Below are 16976 nucleotides of genomic sequence, written 5' to 3' on the forward strand. Positions count from 1 at the left end.
GTGGGAGGGCCTAATGGTTATTGTTAAGGTTGGAAACAAATAGGCCATTACAGTAGATTAGTCCTGCAACCTGACATGGGTCCTGAAGGCTTGAAAATGTAGGCAACAGCTGAAATACTGATGGGCCTGAGTGCTGAGGCGAGACACAGAGGTTTTCATTGGAAGGTCCCCAAACCTCCTGATTGCAGACAAACAGACGGTGCTACAGTTTTGAGGTTAGGCAGGTATCCAACATAGAGAGAACAATAGCAATCAATGCTAAATTCCTAGAGCTCTTTGGTGAAATTCAAAAGCAGCTTCATCTTGAATTTGTTAGACATTTAATATATTAAACCTTAGATAGCTTGACCAGACAGAGATAAACGGAGCATCAGCGCTAAAACGTAGATGGGAATCAGCAGCTCTTTTCTAAGGCTTGGTTTTCTGGTGCACAGCAGGAGTTAATGTGTCCCATATGGAGATCTCATTGCTGTGAGTTCCTAATAGAGAACTGCTTTCTTCAGCCTCTGTATTGATATATGGCTTCATCACAAAATGTGTTCTGCTATTTCACGATTCTGTATTCTAAAATCGTTCACCCATTTTTCACAGTGGAAGGAGATCAAATCCTTAAGTACTTAAAGCTGAGAGTGAGTTGGATTTTAGGACTTGAGGAACTTATTACGAAGGGCTGATAAAATAATAAAATATTCTGAATGGTGGAAATACAAAAGGTAAAGTACTAGGGCCGATTCCCAGAAGGAGGGTGGTCGTCTACACCAAGGAAGAGTTTCATACCCTATGTATTCTTTTCATAAATGTTCATGTAATACTCATTTTAGTGGCAAGTTTTGACAACGTGATTTATATAAATGTAGTTAATCATTAATTTAGTCTCTACTGCAGATATAGGAAAAATAGAGGGGTTGGTGTTTAGTAGAAGGCTGAGATATTTCATGTTGTGTAAGGACTCCCTTGTGAGTTTCTTCTTGTCGCAAGAAAGCCAAGCTGCTGAAGCTTGGCTACTAGCCTGTTTGTGGGGTTCACAGTAAGAAGACTGCTCATTGAGCATATTCAATAGGTTGTGCAGGAGAACAGTCAAGTGCTTTCATCATGACAACAGGATGCTGGCTGTGTCATTTCCTATGTATACTTTATTACAACTGCTAGACCTTTATAAATGCTTCTGGGAATCGAGCATAACATGAGAAAGAAGAGAGAAACAAAAGATAGATAGTCCAATGTTGAGAGAAAAGACATGTCCTCATTTGCTTACTGAAAGATAGTTAGTTCTGTATTTTTCTAAATATCCTGGGCCAAAAATTATCCATTGTGGGGAAGGCACCAAAACAATTGTGGGGAACAAAAGAATCAGTAGCAGGTCCTGGTCACTGGAATATAAGTACAGAATGAAGGAGGATCTGAAGAAACGTGTGCTATGAAATGATGGAGCATGATCATGGATGAAGCAGTGGGCAATACACATAGTTCTACAGAATACCTGTATTAGTGAAGTACACCAAGTAAATAGAAACATAGGTTTATTAGCTTAAATATTGCAACATCTCAAGTACCACTGATTAACCCACCAATTGTCACTAACTGAACCATGGAATGTCCAGCACAGAGTTCTGAAAGGGCATACTGAGGAGTAGGAAAGGATGGGAGATAGGGGAAAGATGGAGGGAGAAGAGGGTATAGAAGAACAACTACACAATACGCTGTATATCATAAGTATCACAATACCCTGTTCTCAATGGGCAACCAGCAAAGTTTGCAAAGAAGCGGGGAAGTCTGTCAAAATATTGGCCCTTGCTGGAATGCTGCATTTGACAGAATGGCCTCTGAACCAGTAGGTCAGATGGAAGGCATATTCTCTGGAACTTCTTGCCTTCACAGAAGAACTGGAGATAATTTTGTCTTGAAATTTTTAGAAATGGAAAAGTAAGTATCCTTGTGATTCAGCCTGAAATTCTCCTGACTTGAAGTGCTCCTACAAGAGATTCAACTCTATTCTGTTGGATTTGTGGAGCACATGGCTACCTAAAGGCTTCTTAGTGCTTAGACGAGTCAACACAACCTGCATTGTTTCTGCATCCAGATCAAAAGAACAGCTTGTTCACGAACAGCCAGGTGTTCAAAGATGCTTTTCATATTGAACTTGCGATAAACATTGGGCCTCATTCCCTTTTTCTCTTTTTTGAACAGTAAAAATATTGCTAAAGCAATCTTTGTACATTTTGAAGATATGCCCATGAAGAGTATCTCATTTTCTTCCTTCTCCTCAAAGAAGGAAACTTAAACCAGACAACGAGGGATGGTTTAGGCAGGGGTGGAAATCAACTGAATCTAATAACCTACCACTTTTCTTTGCCGAAGAGTGTGGGGTTATGGACGGCAACTCCTCCATAAAACCCTTTCACCTTTTTGCTAAGCCTTTAGGGGAAGGAGGAGCAATATGATGTAAATGTCACTGGTTAGCCTAATTGACTTATCATTAATTTGCCATAGTCAAATCTTGACCGTCTGCTCTTGCTGCAAAGAAGTGGAGCATTTCAGATTAGAAATCTCGAAGGAAGAGAAATCATCAGCCTTATGAGGTGTTGCCTAATGCAAGTCCTGGGAAATCGTCCCTTTATCCACCGCAAGCACCAACACTTTGACGAACGATACACTGCATGGTGTAGGATACTTTCTCAAGGACAGTGAAGTTGCTAACAGTTACGGATCTTGAATCAGCTTTTTCCACAGTGGGCATGTTGGTAGTGGCTTGTTTGTGAACATCTAAGCTAATTTTTAATTTATGCAAACTCTTATAGCTCTCTGTTACACAGCTAGAAAACCAGAAATTAAATGTCCAAAGAGACAGATAACATGGTGCGTTTCTTCCCAGGCAAGGTGGATATCAATCACGAATTTGCAGAAGAAGCCTTCTTGACTCTATCACATATATTGCTATTTAATATTTGCATATAACACAGTCTGCCGTTAATATGTCATCACAGCGCCTCTTGAAAGTCTGAGGCTGCTTTTTCAAAAAGGTTCATACGTTTCCATCACAGACTGAAGCCTGATTCAGTGTTGGGGATTTGTGGTCAGTGGGAAGGCTAATGGGAAGCTCTTTCATAACTGATGGTTTGTAAGTTTCCGGGCTGAAGGCAGAGGGCAGTAAAAACTGTACGGCCTTCCTTGTTTGGTGTGCAAGCCCAAAGCAAGGCAGGTGTGAGTGTGTGGTAATTGGCTTGCAGACGTAAGTACTGATGGGCACCATATTTGCCAGATAACTGTATATTTTGAATGTGCTGGATTTTGGGAAGCTGGTGAATTGTTCAAAAGAAGATGAGTAGCACACCTTGTTGCTGCTAGTTATGATAGTACATTTGTCACAGAGTGTTCACCCCATGTGAAACGTTGTGCTGGAATTTGATGTTTTGATTCTGGATTCTTCGTTTAAGTTATACCTAATATAAAGATTTAAACTTAAAATAGTTCTGCGCTGCATAGTTGGGAACAGCCAGAGACAGAAACTGTCCTGGAGCCATAACTGTCTCTAACATGTTCTTAAGTCATTAAAAGGCAGTGTCTTTCAAGGAATGTAAGGGAACTATCCAGTTAGCAATGACTTGCATTGTTCACCTTGTAAAAATAATTTTCCCCTTCATAGGTGGTAAGGAAGATAAGATTACTGTTGTTACATTAAAATTGTTCTGAACACGTGCATTGTCAATGGAGGAGAGGCCTTATATTAGAAAGAGGGGAGAAGCTGTATTCCTAAAAAGACACCTAATCTAACATGATTTGATTGTTTGATGATTACGAAGTTTGCACATAAACACAGCCACTTATAGGCGAATATCTATGTGAGCTCATTAATGGTTGCTAGGTAGTAGCTGGAGATTTGTGATGAAATGGTGCTGGACAAAGATTTAGGAGTCATGTCTGGGGCAGCTCGATGCTTGGAACCCAGGCCGTGAGGTACAAATATGTAAAGACACACGTTGGGTGCTTCGCTGTGGAGTGACAATGTAAACTGCTGGTAGGGCTGATGTCAGAAGAGATAGACCCGGAGCTGGGACCACAGCCATCTGCACTCTTCCCAGCCTGCCTCCCAATAAGTGACGTAAAATAGCACTATCAGCTAAACTCCTTTGTTTTATTTCTGACCTTTTTCCACACCTTTAATATAAGAGAGCACTCCTGCAGTATGGAAAAACCAATTGGATGTGGTAAGAAGGTGTGGAAGGCCACAGAGATTTAAGCCGCTGACAATGAATTACAGAAAGCAAAAGATTAAGTGAATACAGTTGAGAACTAAGAGCTCAAATCTAAAAGCCCAAAAAAGACCATGGAAAAAGAATCAGAAGATCACAAAAAAGATACAAGCAATGGCAGTGTTCAAAGCACTTGTCGGTTCTTTAGTGGTTTGCCGACTGTAGGAAGCTGGCTCTGTATATACTATCACAAAGTGAGAGAGAGTGTGCACAGAGTCCAGGGGTTCCCCAAGAGGCTTGTTAGAGGCAATAATAGATAATACTAATGCTCTATTTGTGGTAGTGTGGTCGAGCAGTTAGGCTTATCAGAGGGTAGTGTTAAGCATTTCTTGTACACACACAAGCAATAAGAGAAGACACACACTCAATGACTTAACTTCAGGCCAATAGGTTTTTATATAGAAAAATATTATTTTCTTAATTTATTTTAGAACCATGAGATTCAAATTGCAGTTAAGTACATTAAATGTAAGGTACTTTGCAATGGCATAGTTAGGATTTAAACCAAAACAGGAATGTACACAGTTTTTCATAAAATGGCAATAAGCTATTTTAAACGTGGACACTGTGCAAAATTCAACAGTTCCTGGGGGAGGTGAGTACAGTTAGGTTAATGTGGTAAGTAAAGCACTTACAAGTTCAGTCTCCGGGGCATAGGTAGCCCACCGTTGGGGGTTCAAGTCAACCCCAAACACCCAGCACCAGCAACCCAGGGTCGGTCAGGTGCAGAGGTCAAAGAGAAGCCAAAATAACATGGGCGCCCGAGGAGACAGGGGGTGCTTCGGTTCCGGTCTGCTGTTAGTCAGTACCCGCATCCTCAGGGGGCAGACCAGCAGGGTTTAGTAGAGCACTGGGGGGGGGGGCAAGTAGGCACACAAAACACACCCTCAGCAGCACAGGGTTGGCCGTGTGCAGTGGGCAAACAGGGCGTCGGGTTTCTCTGGAGGGACCTGGGTGTCACTCAGATGTTCCAGGCAGGGCACAGAGGGGCTTCTCAGGCCAGCCACCGACTGGACAAGGGTGAGGGCCGCCTGCTGGTCACGGCTGTACCTGTGGTCGGTTTCTCATGGGCCTGGGGGCTACGGGTGCAGTGCTTCTGTAGGCGTCGGATATCTTCGTCCCGGGCAGTCGCAGTGTGGGGGTCCTTGGGATTCCCTCTGCAGACGTTGTCATGGGGGTGCAGAGAGGTCAGCCCAGGGCGGACACGTCGTCAGAGTTGCCTGGGGATCCTCTCTGGGTTATTGGTTTCTCTGGACACGGGCCAGGGGCGTCAGGCGCAGAGTGGTGGGACTCACACTTCTGGAGTGAGGTGAGAGTCCCTTTAAAGATGGTTTCCTCTTTCTTTGGTTGGACAGGTCCGCTGTCCACAGGAGTTCTTGATTCTTTGTAGTTGCAGGGCAGTCCTCTGAGTCGTCAGAGGTCGCTGGGCCCGCAGGGTGCATTGCTGGTGCAGGTTCTCTGAAGCTGGAGACAGGCCGGTAGGGCTGGGGCCAAGGCAGTTGTCGTCTTCCTTCTCTGTGGAGTTTTTCAGCTAGGCAGTCCTTCTCCTTGGTAGGTCGTCAGGAATCTAAAATCCTGGGTTCAGGGTCGTCCCTAAATACTGAATTTAGGGCTGTGTTAGGGTCAGGGGGCAGTAGTCAATGGCTACTGTCCCTGAGGGTAACTACACCCTCCTTTTGCCCACTCCCTCCGAGGAGCGGAGCACATCCGTATCCCTATTGGGCCTAATCCTCCAAAGCAAGGCGGAGGATTTCTCAACAAGGGGGTCAGTTCAGCTCTGGACACAGGACACCTTAGGAGTGGTCTCGGCTGAGGGGGTGACTCCTCCTTGTTTTTCTCATTATCCCTCTGGACTTGCTGCCAAAAGTGGAGCTGCGTCTGGGGGTTGGGCATCTCCACTAGCTGAAGTGCCCTGGGGCATTGCAACACAAAGCCTGAGCCTTTGAGGCACACTGATAGGTGTTACAATTCCTTCAGGGGGGAGGTGTGAAGCACCTCTACCCAGTGCAGGCTTTGTTTCTGGCCCCAGAGACCACAAAGGCTCTCACCCCAGGGGGTCAGAAACTCATTTGTCAGTGGCAGGCTGGCACAGACCAGTCAGTCCTGCACTGAAGGATTGGGTAAACTACAGGGGGCATCTCTAAGATGCCCTGTGTGTACATTTTTAAATAAATCCAACACTGGCATCAGTGTGGGGTTATTATTCTGAGAAGTTTGATACCAAACTTCCCAGTCTTCAGTGTAGCCATTATGGAACTGTGGAGTTTGTTTTGACAAACTCCCAGACCAGATACTTAATATGGTCACACTGTACTTACAATGTCTAAGAATGGACTTAGACACTGTAGGGGCATGTTGCTCATGCAGCTATGCCCTCACCTGTGGTACAGTACACCCTGCCTTAGGGCTATAAGGCCTGCTAGAGGGGTGACTTACCTATGCCACAGGCAGTATTTTGTGCATGGCATCCTGAGGGGGATGCTATGTCGACTTTGCCTTTTTCTACCCACCAACGCACACAATCTGCAATCGAGGAGTGTGCATGTGTTAGGTGAGGGGTCCCTTAGGGTGGCACAACAAATGCTACAGCCCTTAGGGACCTTCCCTGGTCACAGGGCCCTTGGTACCACTGGTACCTTTTACAAGGGACTTATCTGTGTGCCAGGGGTGTGCCAATTGTGGAAACAATGGTACATTTTTAGTGAAAGAACACTAGTGCTCTGGGGCCTGGTTAGCAGGGTCCCAGCACACTCTCAGTCAAGTCAGCATCAATATCAGGCAAAAAGGGGTGGGGGGGTAACTGCAACTAGGAGCCATTTTCCTACACCAACCATATGTTAGTGTGTCCCAGGATTCCTGTCCATCAGCTTCTTGTTTGTTCTGGTGTGAGAGGGGGCAGCACAAAGCCATATGTTTTTGTTCTTTGACTGGAGAATAGTGACTAGATGCTAAGGCAGTGATGTGTTTGAAAGCAGGAAATTTCTTATCCTGCACTACAATACTCTCATGACTCTAGATTGTACTTGACATCACTGCTTAGTTCATTGAACCTTGATTGGATTATTAAAACCTAGCAGGTTTTCCACAATGAACCAATTGATTTGTAATGTTTGTTGCAGAGCAAGTTGGCAGCGAACAGTGATAGATCATGCAAATTGCAACAGGTGTTTTTTATTTAGTTACAGAAATTTTTATTGAGTTTTATAGAGCCAACACTTAAAGTACATCATGGTGATTTTAGGCAGTAGAACATTACAGAAGATACGTTATAAGTCAGGAGGTATGGGAGGGAGTACAAATATTACTAAACATAGCATAATTGAGTTTAATATACTATAACATAGTGATTGTATGGAATGATGGTCCAGTTGAAAAAAGTGATTCTCAGTAGTTTGCCAAAGGGCAGATCTATATTAAACAAAGGATGACATTTACAACCCATAAGGGTATAGCACCAGATATCTATAGTTAGGATGGGGGAGAGAGGTGGCTCGGGTGAGGAAGCCCAGTGAGGTTAATGATTACATTGGAGAAGTAGTAGAATGACATAAATGTTGGTTGTTTACTGAAGCTGGGAGTGAGATAGGGTGGTGTTGTGTTCGTAAACCCGTCTAGTGTTTGCCAAACTCCCTGCAAGATCTTGGGGTAGTAAGGTCCTCAACCTGGGAGTGAAGGGCCCCTCTGAGGTATGAAGTACCAGGCCCACCAAGTGTGATGGGATATGTTTTTGAAAGACTTCCATTCCAGGAGGATAATTTTGGTTGCGATGGTCAGGGGAAGATCACGTAATGAAATGTCCTGGGTATCGAGGCCTAAGGTGTTTGGTGAGGAGACGCAGAAACCTAGAATAATCATTGGGAACTTTAAGGAAATTGTTTTTTCAAATATGTCTTTTAGTTGGCTCTCAATCTGATGACCATTATGGGGCAAGGAGCATCCAGCTAAAGAACATACGTTCATGTGTTCCAGAAGACAAGTTGCAATTCCAGCATTTGTCGTTATCGAACCAGATTGTTTTTTAACAATAATTTGTTTTGTGACTGTAAACATATATTTAAGTTGTTTTCTATGGAGTACCATCATTGATTAAAATCACTTGAAAATTACAAAATAATGATTTGATTTCATCATTTGGATTTCGCTATCACCATTTTGTAGATGGCAACTGTAGGTCCTTGCCTGTTTTTGCATGATCATCCTCAAATATTTTGACTCATGCTACTGGTTTCTCTATTTCCGACCAGGCCCCAGTGCCACTGCTATTGACCCTTAAAAGCGTACAGTTATTTGGCTTATCCCCAATTGGCATAGCTTATTGTACTCATAAGTCCCTAGAATATGGTTCCAGGGATACGCAAGGCTTGTCAGTTAAGCATCCCTCATGGACTGAACCACTAATTGGACCAACGCAAGTTTGACAAACTAAAGCATGACTCTCATTCTGCCATTGCAGAGCAATGTAGAGCATTTTTTAAATTGCTAACTCAACTTTGCCTTTTCAACCATTGGCAAAGCCCAAACCTTACTTTTTAAGATTTGTAAGCCACCCCTAAAGCAGGCCTGACTGGCTGTAGGGCAGGGTGCATTAAATTAAAAAGGACATACATTTTTACATATCCTAACAGTAAAACCCCCACATTGTTGTTATACCTGTGGAAATGCCAGTAACCCAATTGGCAAGCATGGAGTTACACTCTGATAACTCAGCAGTGCTAACTTCCAAATGGGACTACTCAAGATGATACTTCAAGGAATCAAACACACTGTTGTTATAAATTCGACTTATTGCTGAAGTTGACTTTAATGTTACTATTTTACAAATGGCAACTTTAGAAAGTTGTCCGTTTGTTGTCCAGTAGCTGTTTTTAGTGGCACACAGCTGCTGTTATTGAGACAGCCTGCTGCCATCCTAGGGAAAGGTGAGAACAACTCTCAGGAAGAGGAACAAAGGACCTGCAGATGGAAGTAGTATATCGTTCTGGCAGGATGGCCAGAGTTGGTGTGAGTCCAAAAGGTGAACCTCGAAGGGGAAGCTGCCTTTGTAGGACAAATGGTAGTCACACTTAGAAGAGGCTGCTCTTTTTGTTTTACAGACAGGCTGGCGTAGCAGGCAGAGAGGAAGGAGTCATTGACAACTTGTTTTTTCACAGGGAGTGTAGCTCATAGGAAGCCACACCGTTGGGCTGGGGTAGGGAGTGCCACACACCAAGACAGGGGTCTCGACATGTTGGGAGTGGGCAGGATAGTGCACCCTGGGATAGCTAAATGTCACACTTCACAGGAATCTATATACTAAACAAGGATAACCCTATATGCCCACTGGGCAAGGGTGAATACATATTATCCAAACATAGTCACGTGGGACTTATTCAGGAAGGGGATACCTGTCTCTGCGTTTGAGGAATCCACCCTCTACTTAACACTTTAATTTCATTTAAACTTCATTTGGCAGATATAACAATTTGAGGACAACAGCATAGGACAAGCTTAGTTTCCATCAAGAATGTATTAATTTAATACATAAGCAGTGCAATGTTGCTCCACCTCGCGCTACATGTTCTCTTGTATTCTGCAAGCTATTAGTACATAGTTTTCAGAATACAAGAGATGTTGTAGCAAGGAGTGGAGTATTCTCTCGCTCGAGTATCGGACTTTAGGTGATATTACGAGCTGAGATTTTCCACAGCTGTAACACTAAGGGAACTTACGCCCTCATTATGACATTGGCGGCAAATGCCGCCTACCGCCAAGGCAACGGTCACCAACATACCGTCGCCGTGGCTACCTACCGTCCATGCCATTATGACCGTAGCAGGAATTCCACCAGAAGGCTGGTGGAATTCCGGCGAAGGTCATGGCGGTGGACGGCGGTAAGGTGGCGCTGCTGTCAGCATCAGCGCCACACCAGCAAAACACCGCCTACCATATCCTGTTCCATGATACGGCCTGGCGGTGTTTTGCTGGCGGACGCTGCTGCTGGCAGCAGCGCCGCGTCCCATCTCCTGCCAGAGGACCCCCTGCAAGCAGGGAAGTCGGGTTCTCCGACAGGGAAGGGGGCTGGCGGGTGTTGTGTGCATGTGTGGGGGTGTGTGTGACTGTTGTATGCATGCATGCTTGTGTAGTGAATATGCACATGAGTGTGTGTGTGTGTGTGTGTACGTGCATGTTGTGTCGTGTGCTTGCGTGTGTGTCTGGATGTATGTTTGTGAGTTTTGCAGTCAGTGTGTATGAATGTATGCATGGGTGAATGTGTGTATGCGTGTGTATATGTGGGGAGGGGGAGAGTGGGGGTATTCTGGGGAGGTGGAGGGGGCGGGAAAGACCCCTATTAGTGCCAGGAAAGGAATTCCCTGGCACTGATAGTGCGTACCGCCACTGTTTCTGTGGCGGTACAGAAACCACAGAAACCATGGCGGTGGGCGGGGTCAAAATGCCATGGGCGGCCTAGTGACAGCCGCCGGGCTGGAGACCGCCATGACGGTCGGTGTGTTAACTTGGTGGCTTGGCCTTGGCAAACCGCCAATGTCACAATAGTGGAGGTAGGTACTGCCAGCCTGTTGGCAGTAATACCTCCACTACTGCACCGACCGCTGGGGTCGTAATGACCCCCTTAGTATGAACAGAAGCGATGTGTATTTAATGGACTCATGAAGCCATTAATTGGAGACATGTAGATGATATAAACTACAGCCCACACAAAGGTGGTGCGGTAGGGGATGACTATGTCTTAGGGAGTCAAAATCTCGACAAACTCTCCCAGTTGGTTGGCATTGGCAGTTAACAAGAAGAGATTGTGAATTTTCTTGAACTTCCTTTACTTCATCATGTGTTGACCAATTGATAAAACCATTGGGGATTATACGATATCTTATGTTTTATATGTTGTAAATACAATCACTGTTTGAGCACAGCGTCATCTGCACCATACTTGCTTATATCACATTACACTGCATATGTATTGACTTATTACATGGTTGATGGAAGTTAAGTTTGTCCTGTCCTGTTGTTCTCAAATTGTTTTTTTCTGGCAAATTAAGTTGAAGTGAAATCATGGTGTTAAATAGATGGCGTATTCCTCCAGCACAGAGATAAGGATCCCCTTTTTGAATAAGTCCCACATGACTTTGTGTTTGGATAATACACTTCACGGGAAGGCGTCCTCAGGCGGAATTGGACCTGGTAGCTCATTGGCTAGTTAGTTCCCACATCCCCCAACGCTTGTAGTGGGCATAAAAGTAGAAGCCCTAGCACCCAGACCTCAGATCACATTGTACTAGAGAGAAAACTGAAGAAGGACTGCAAAAGGTTGCCCATGTGTGCCAGACAGAGGAAGTGACTTCAGTTGGCTGACTTTGTTATAGCCACAGGGACATAAAAGTTGTAAATCTAACGTCAAGAACCTTCACAGCTGCTGTACAACAAGTTGCAGCCTAAGAGACTGACATCTGGCCCTCAAAAGATGCCCCAGCATCTGCTGGACCCAAGAGAGTCCTCAGAGTGCATTTTGTTCACTCTGCAAGGAAGTTACTCCAAGTTAAATGAAACTGCTGAGTTTACTGTAACTGGGAAAAAGTCGGCCAGTGGCAACTGGACCTGTGTTGGACTTCACCTGGATGTCGAGGTATATCAACCCCTGGGGCCACAATCTCCCTCTCTCTCTCTCTCACCCAAGCTCGAGGACCAAGGGCAGGCCACTCCATTGACTTAAATGACAATTTGACCTAAGGATTCAGAACTGGACTGTAGACTGTGAAAACTGACATGTAACTGTCCCCCTGGTCCTGATTGGTTCCTGTGACTGACGTCCCATTTGAGTTGGCACTTCCAAGAGTGCTTATATAGCTGTTTTCAAGCTACTTTTTGTGGCTAACCCTAAACTGTGATCAATGTAGATCACTAAGATTTATTGCATTTAGTGAAAAGCAGTGATTTATTGTTTCTTTGAAAATTCATATCTCTGGAATTCTGTGGTGAATTTTTGTTCTTGATATAGCTATTTAAAGATCCAAAGACAACCTACTTATATAAATTGGTGTCAGATTTACGGCACCCCCCTATATTGTGAAGAACAGAAACAAGAGAACAATTAGGAAAACATTAGGAACATTGTAAACCATGGTAATCGCAGAGGAAAGGTGCATTGTAAATCTAGTAGCAGTGCATCAAGAGATGCAAGAAAGAATGAACAGCTTGGCAAGCAGACATAGGCAGGTAACACACATATAAGAGTGCTTCAAGAGTAGTTCAACCTAGGTATTGTTGTGTGTGTGTGTAGATATAGATATATATATATATATCCCACTGTGTAACGGGGGATCACTTTTAGGAAATTGTAAATTCTGGCATTCTCATGATGTAGTTGTAGCAACATAACTGGCTCAAAAAGCTTTAGTATGTATTATATGGGACATATGAGACTATTAGTACAAGCTATATCTAATGACTAATTAGACACTTTTTCCAATGCATGCCCATATTAATTACCACTAAGTCGTATCACAGTTTGACTCTTCTATGGTAGCTTTCCGCTGCTGGGTACCTTTATCAAAGGTTGCTTATACTACTTGCTGCCAGCACTGCATGTCTCCTCTCCTGCTTTGTTGTTGTCTTGTGCCGCCAGTGTTTATAATTGCTAAACCACTCAGTGCTGTCTCATCTCTAGAGAAAACGTCTGCTACCTTACTGTACTGCCACCCCACTTTCCCTTGCATCTGAACTATTCATTCCTCGCTTCATTAGAATGTTGAACTCGATGGGGCTGTAGTTCCTCTGATGGAATCGGAGGCAGGGGATGTTGGTGTCAGAGGCCCAGGCCCAGAACTGAAGCAACCAGACTTTCGTCTAGGGCTTTGCCAACTCGAACACTGTCCGAATAAACAATAACTTGAAACATTAAGCTAATTTTAACGGTAATGGCATGTAGGGGCAAGAATATTATGGCATTGAAAAATTCTAGTTTGGTGACTGTGGGCTGATTCTTTCACTGCATGGATGAGTGCTTGGTCCCGCAGTCACAATTTTAGTGGGTTATTTTACTCCCTCATCCTCTTCAGGTCTATAAAGCTTGCGCCATTCGGTTGGGCAACAAATAAACATCCGTTATTCAGTGCAAAGTTATCCACGGGTGAATATGCGCTGAAGAATTAATACACACTATGTCCAGTCATCATAGCTGCATTTGGAAGATGTGCTGGACATTTGTGAAATAACCAGTGTACGCTGTGTTACTACTCGTAAATACCACCTATTTCCCATTTTGTTTCAAACAGCTGGTAGCTGTTGGTAATAATTGCTTGTATTTACTGTGAAGTGCCACATAAATCTCAGTTGGTGAAAAATTGTGCAGGAGGCTGTGAGGCCCAGATTGATGGAAAATGAGTAATGAGGCTTTAGAATGGAGAGAGGAGCCTTAAAATGAGGAGGGGGGATTACAACAACCGCTGTAGACTGTATTCGAACATTCCACTCACTAAGAAGAGAATTTTCTAAATTAAAAAAAGTGAGAAACATTGGAATGTTGGAGCAGGAGGTAATACCAGCAATTATTAACCGAAGCCAGTTCATTGTCTTCTGGTGAGGTCCCAATATTCCAGTATATATTTATATATAAGCCATGCTTTACAAATCCTGATTGGTTTTATATATATATATATATATATATATATATATATATATATATATATATATATATATATGTGTGTGTGTATATATATATATATGTGTATATATGTATGTGTATATATATATATATATATATATATATATATATATAAATGTATATATATCTATATATAGATATATATATATATATATATATCTCTATATATAGATATATATATCAGGGTTTGTAACGCGTGGCTAATCACCCGGCAGGGTATCCAGGTACTTGCAGGTGCGGGAGAAAGCAGCGAAAATGAGGCAAAGACAAGGAGAAGATACACTAAAAAAAAAGGGGGGAGCAAGGAGAAAGCATTGAAAATGAGGAAAAAGCAAGGAGAAGGCACACAAAAACAAGGGGAAAAACAAGGAAAGAGCATTGAGAATGAGGGAAAAGCAAGGAGAGGCACACAAAGAGACAAAAGCAGGGAGAAAGCAGTAAAAGCGAGGGAAAAGCAAGGAGAGGGCACTCAAAACAGCGGAAAGGCAAGAAGATAGGAGCAGGAGCAATGCAGCAGCTCGGGGAGAGCTGGTCCTCAACTTTCAACTAAAGGATTGCTCTACATTTAGAAAAATCCCTCCAAGTCTTTTAATATATTTGGAATATAAATGAATGGTGTGCTTGGTTTAGATGTTTTTAAATGTATTTTATTAGATGTGTTACTCTAATGTTGTATTTATTTTTATAAAATTGATTCTTGTGATGACATTTAAAAAAGAATCATGGTTAATAATGGTTCGTTTTAGAATAAATAATGGGTCTCTGTACTTTAACTATTTAAAGACGGGTATCAAAACGTAGATTGAGTTTATTATAGTGCCTAGATAACCTCCATATTTTGGCCACCCGTAGAGGTTTTGACATAGAGTAATTGCATATAAACTCGTCACAATCTCTTAACGTTTGCGCTTTAATGAAAGAGTAATGTGCTATTTTCCACCCAATGCCAAGTGTAGCAAATTAATAAACTGTTTAGTTTTACTGTAAAATGCTGGATTTGAACACGTTTAATTGTGGATATTGCATTGATCTGCAGAATTGCCATATTTGGAGATTAAATTCATTTTCAGAGCGGATTTTCTGTGGTGTGTCAAATTGCCAGATTATTAGAGCAAAGGGGGAGGTGTCGACTGTAATATTTGTTTTAGATCACGGGCACTCTTCAGTGCACTTGTGTGTATGGACAGTTTAAAAAATAAAATAATTCGTTTGAAAGATCTTCCAAAAAACGACAGCGTGCTTTCTTTTTGTTGCTCCAGGTCCAGCAGGTGCAGACTGTACAGCAAGTTCAGCATGTTTACCCAGCACAAGTGCAATATGTGGACGGAAGTGATGCAGTGTACACAAACGGAGCAATGTAAGTTTGTTTTTATACAAGTGACGTAGCTGGTGATAACATGGCGCTCACTCATCTGTGAGTCCTTTGTTCTGCAGTCAGAAAGTAGCTACAAATGTATAAATGGTCTAGGCATAATCGATTTATGCATTTTCCATCGATTTAGGAATTTTCAAGTTCTGATGTGGGCATGAATATTGTTAGGACAATGTTCCTATATATATATTTCTGACGCTCACCTTTTTAAAACGCTTCAGAGAAATCATTTTCATTGATAAGTGCATGAGCCCAATTCGTTTTCTTGATCTCCAGTAGTTTTAGACGTTTTAATTGTTCTGCTTTAAAAGTCGAGGATCTCTGAAGACGTGCGTTTTCCAGACTTATACAGGTAATAACACCGGCATGCTTGTATCTCTTGTTAGATTGACATGAAACTAGATGTTTGAAGGTACACCGTTGCACTTATTGTTTCCTGATTGATAATGGTGACCAGACACTTCCTACTGACCTGCTGCAAGATCTATTCCATGCTCCTGCGACTCTACTCCACCTGAAGATCATTTTTATCTTTTAATTCTATTTATTGAGCATTTACACTGAAACCATGTTCAAAGAGCATAGGAAATAAGAAAGGCAACAAACCCCATTAGTTGATAACATCTGACAAATGAAGTGCTTAGTAGTAAAACTACAAACATCCAAAACTTTCAACTGTGCATAACAAACTAAGTCCACAGGGGAGGGAGAGATGTACATCTAGACAAATAACCCCACTCGTCAGAGAAATTCTCTCACTTACCATGCACAAACCTGCCCCCAGTGGAGAATCCCCACCTCCCACCCCCTCATCCGGCTTGGATCTTGACAGAGTATTAATACTCACTCCCCCAAAATAGAACAAAGGCCAAATGAGTCATGCAAACTCTCTCAGGTCGTGGGACGATTTGGCAGCCTTAGGTAGTGAAAACACATATAGGGCATCATTACGACCCTGGCAGCCTTAAGACTGCCAGGGCCGTGGTGGCCGTCGGACCTCCGCAATGTGACGTTTCGACAGCTGCGTTACGACGGTGGCAGTTGCACCATGGTCGGACCACCAGCACTGCAAGTTTTCCTCCACTGGAGGGGCTGGTGGTGCTGGCGGTCCTAATCCACCAGAGTAACTACCAAAGGTAGCCCTGCCATGTAAAGGTTGGGGGAGATGGGATGCAGGGTGCCCCATGGAGGCCCCTGCACTGCTCATACACTTGGCATGGGTAGTGCAGGAGCCCCCCCTGGTCAGCCCTGTTGCGATTTTAAATCTCGATAGGTGCTGGTGCACCCTACACACACTACAGCATTGCCGCCGGCTCTATTCTGAGCGAGTGTCAATTTTGTAGGTCGTTTCCTGCTGGGCCAGCGGGCAGAAACTCTGTTTCTACCCGCTGATCCACCGGAAACTCTTAATGGGGCCTGCGGGAAGGGGGCTACACTGGCAATAACCTGACTGTGGGAATTTAGGAGTTTCTGTCCACCAAACTCATAATGACCCCCATAGTCCCCAAAGTATTCTGCCCTGAGGTTCACTAGAAAACTCAATGATGCTGCAGTTCCTTATATTTTCATTTCCTGAGCATCAGGAGAGTTCCTTTGTCACTCAGTGAATTGAAGTCCGGTCAGAAGAGAAGTTGAGTCTGTTTTCCCCACACCTAATTTATTTATTTTTTGCATCCCCATTTTTAAGTTATGTTTT

At 43.3% G+C, this 16976-nt stretch overlaps 1 protein-coding gene across 4 annotated transcripts in view; it reads left to right on the forward strand.

The window, feature by feature from the left end:
- RFX3 (regulatory factor X3) overlaps positions 1-16976 on the forward strand; it is a 555440-nt gene that overhangs the window by 289506 nt on the left and 248958 nt on the right. For all 4 annotated transcript variants that reach the window (XM_069228385.1, XM_069228414.1, XM_069228395.1 and 1 more), the window contains one exon: positions 15168-15265. In XM_069228385.1, coding sequence (XP_069084486.1) covers positions 15168-15265 — 98 coding nt within the window. The remainder of the gene's footprint in view (positions 1-15167; positions 15266-16976) is intronic.

The sequence above is a fragment of the Pleurodeles waltl genome, chromosome 1_1 (genome assembly GCF_031143425.1).
Source record: "Pleurodeles waltl isolate 20211129_DDA chromosome 1_1, aPleWal1.hap1.20221129, whole genome shotgun sequence".
NCBI lineage: Eukaryota > Metazoa > Chordata > Amphibia > Caudata > Salamandridae > Pleurodeles > Pleurodeles waltl.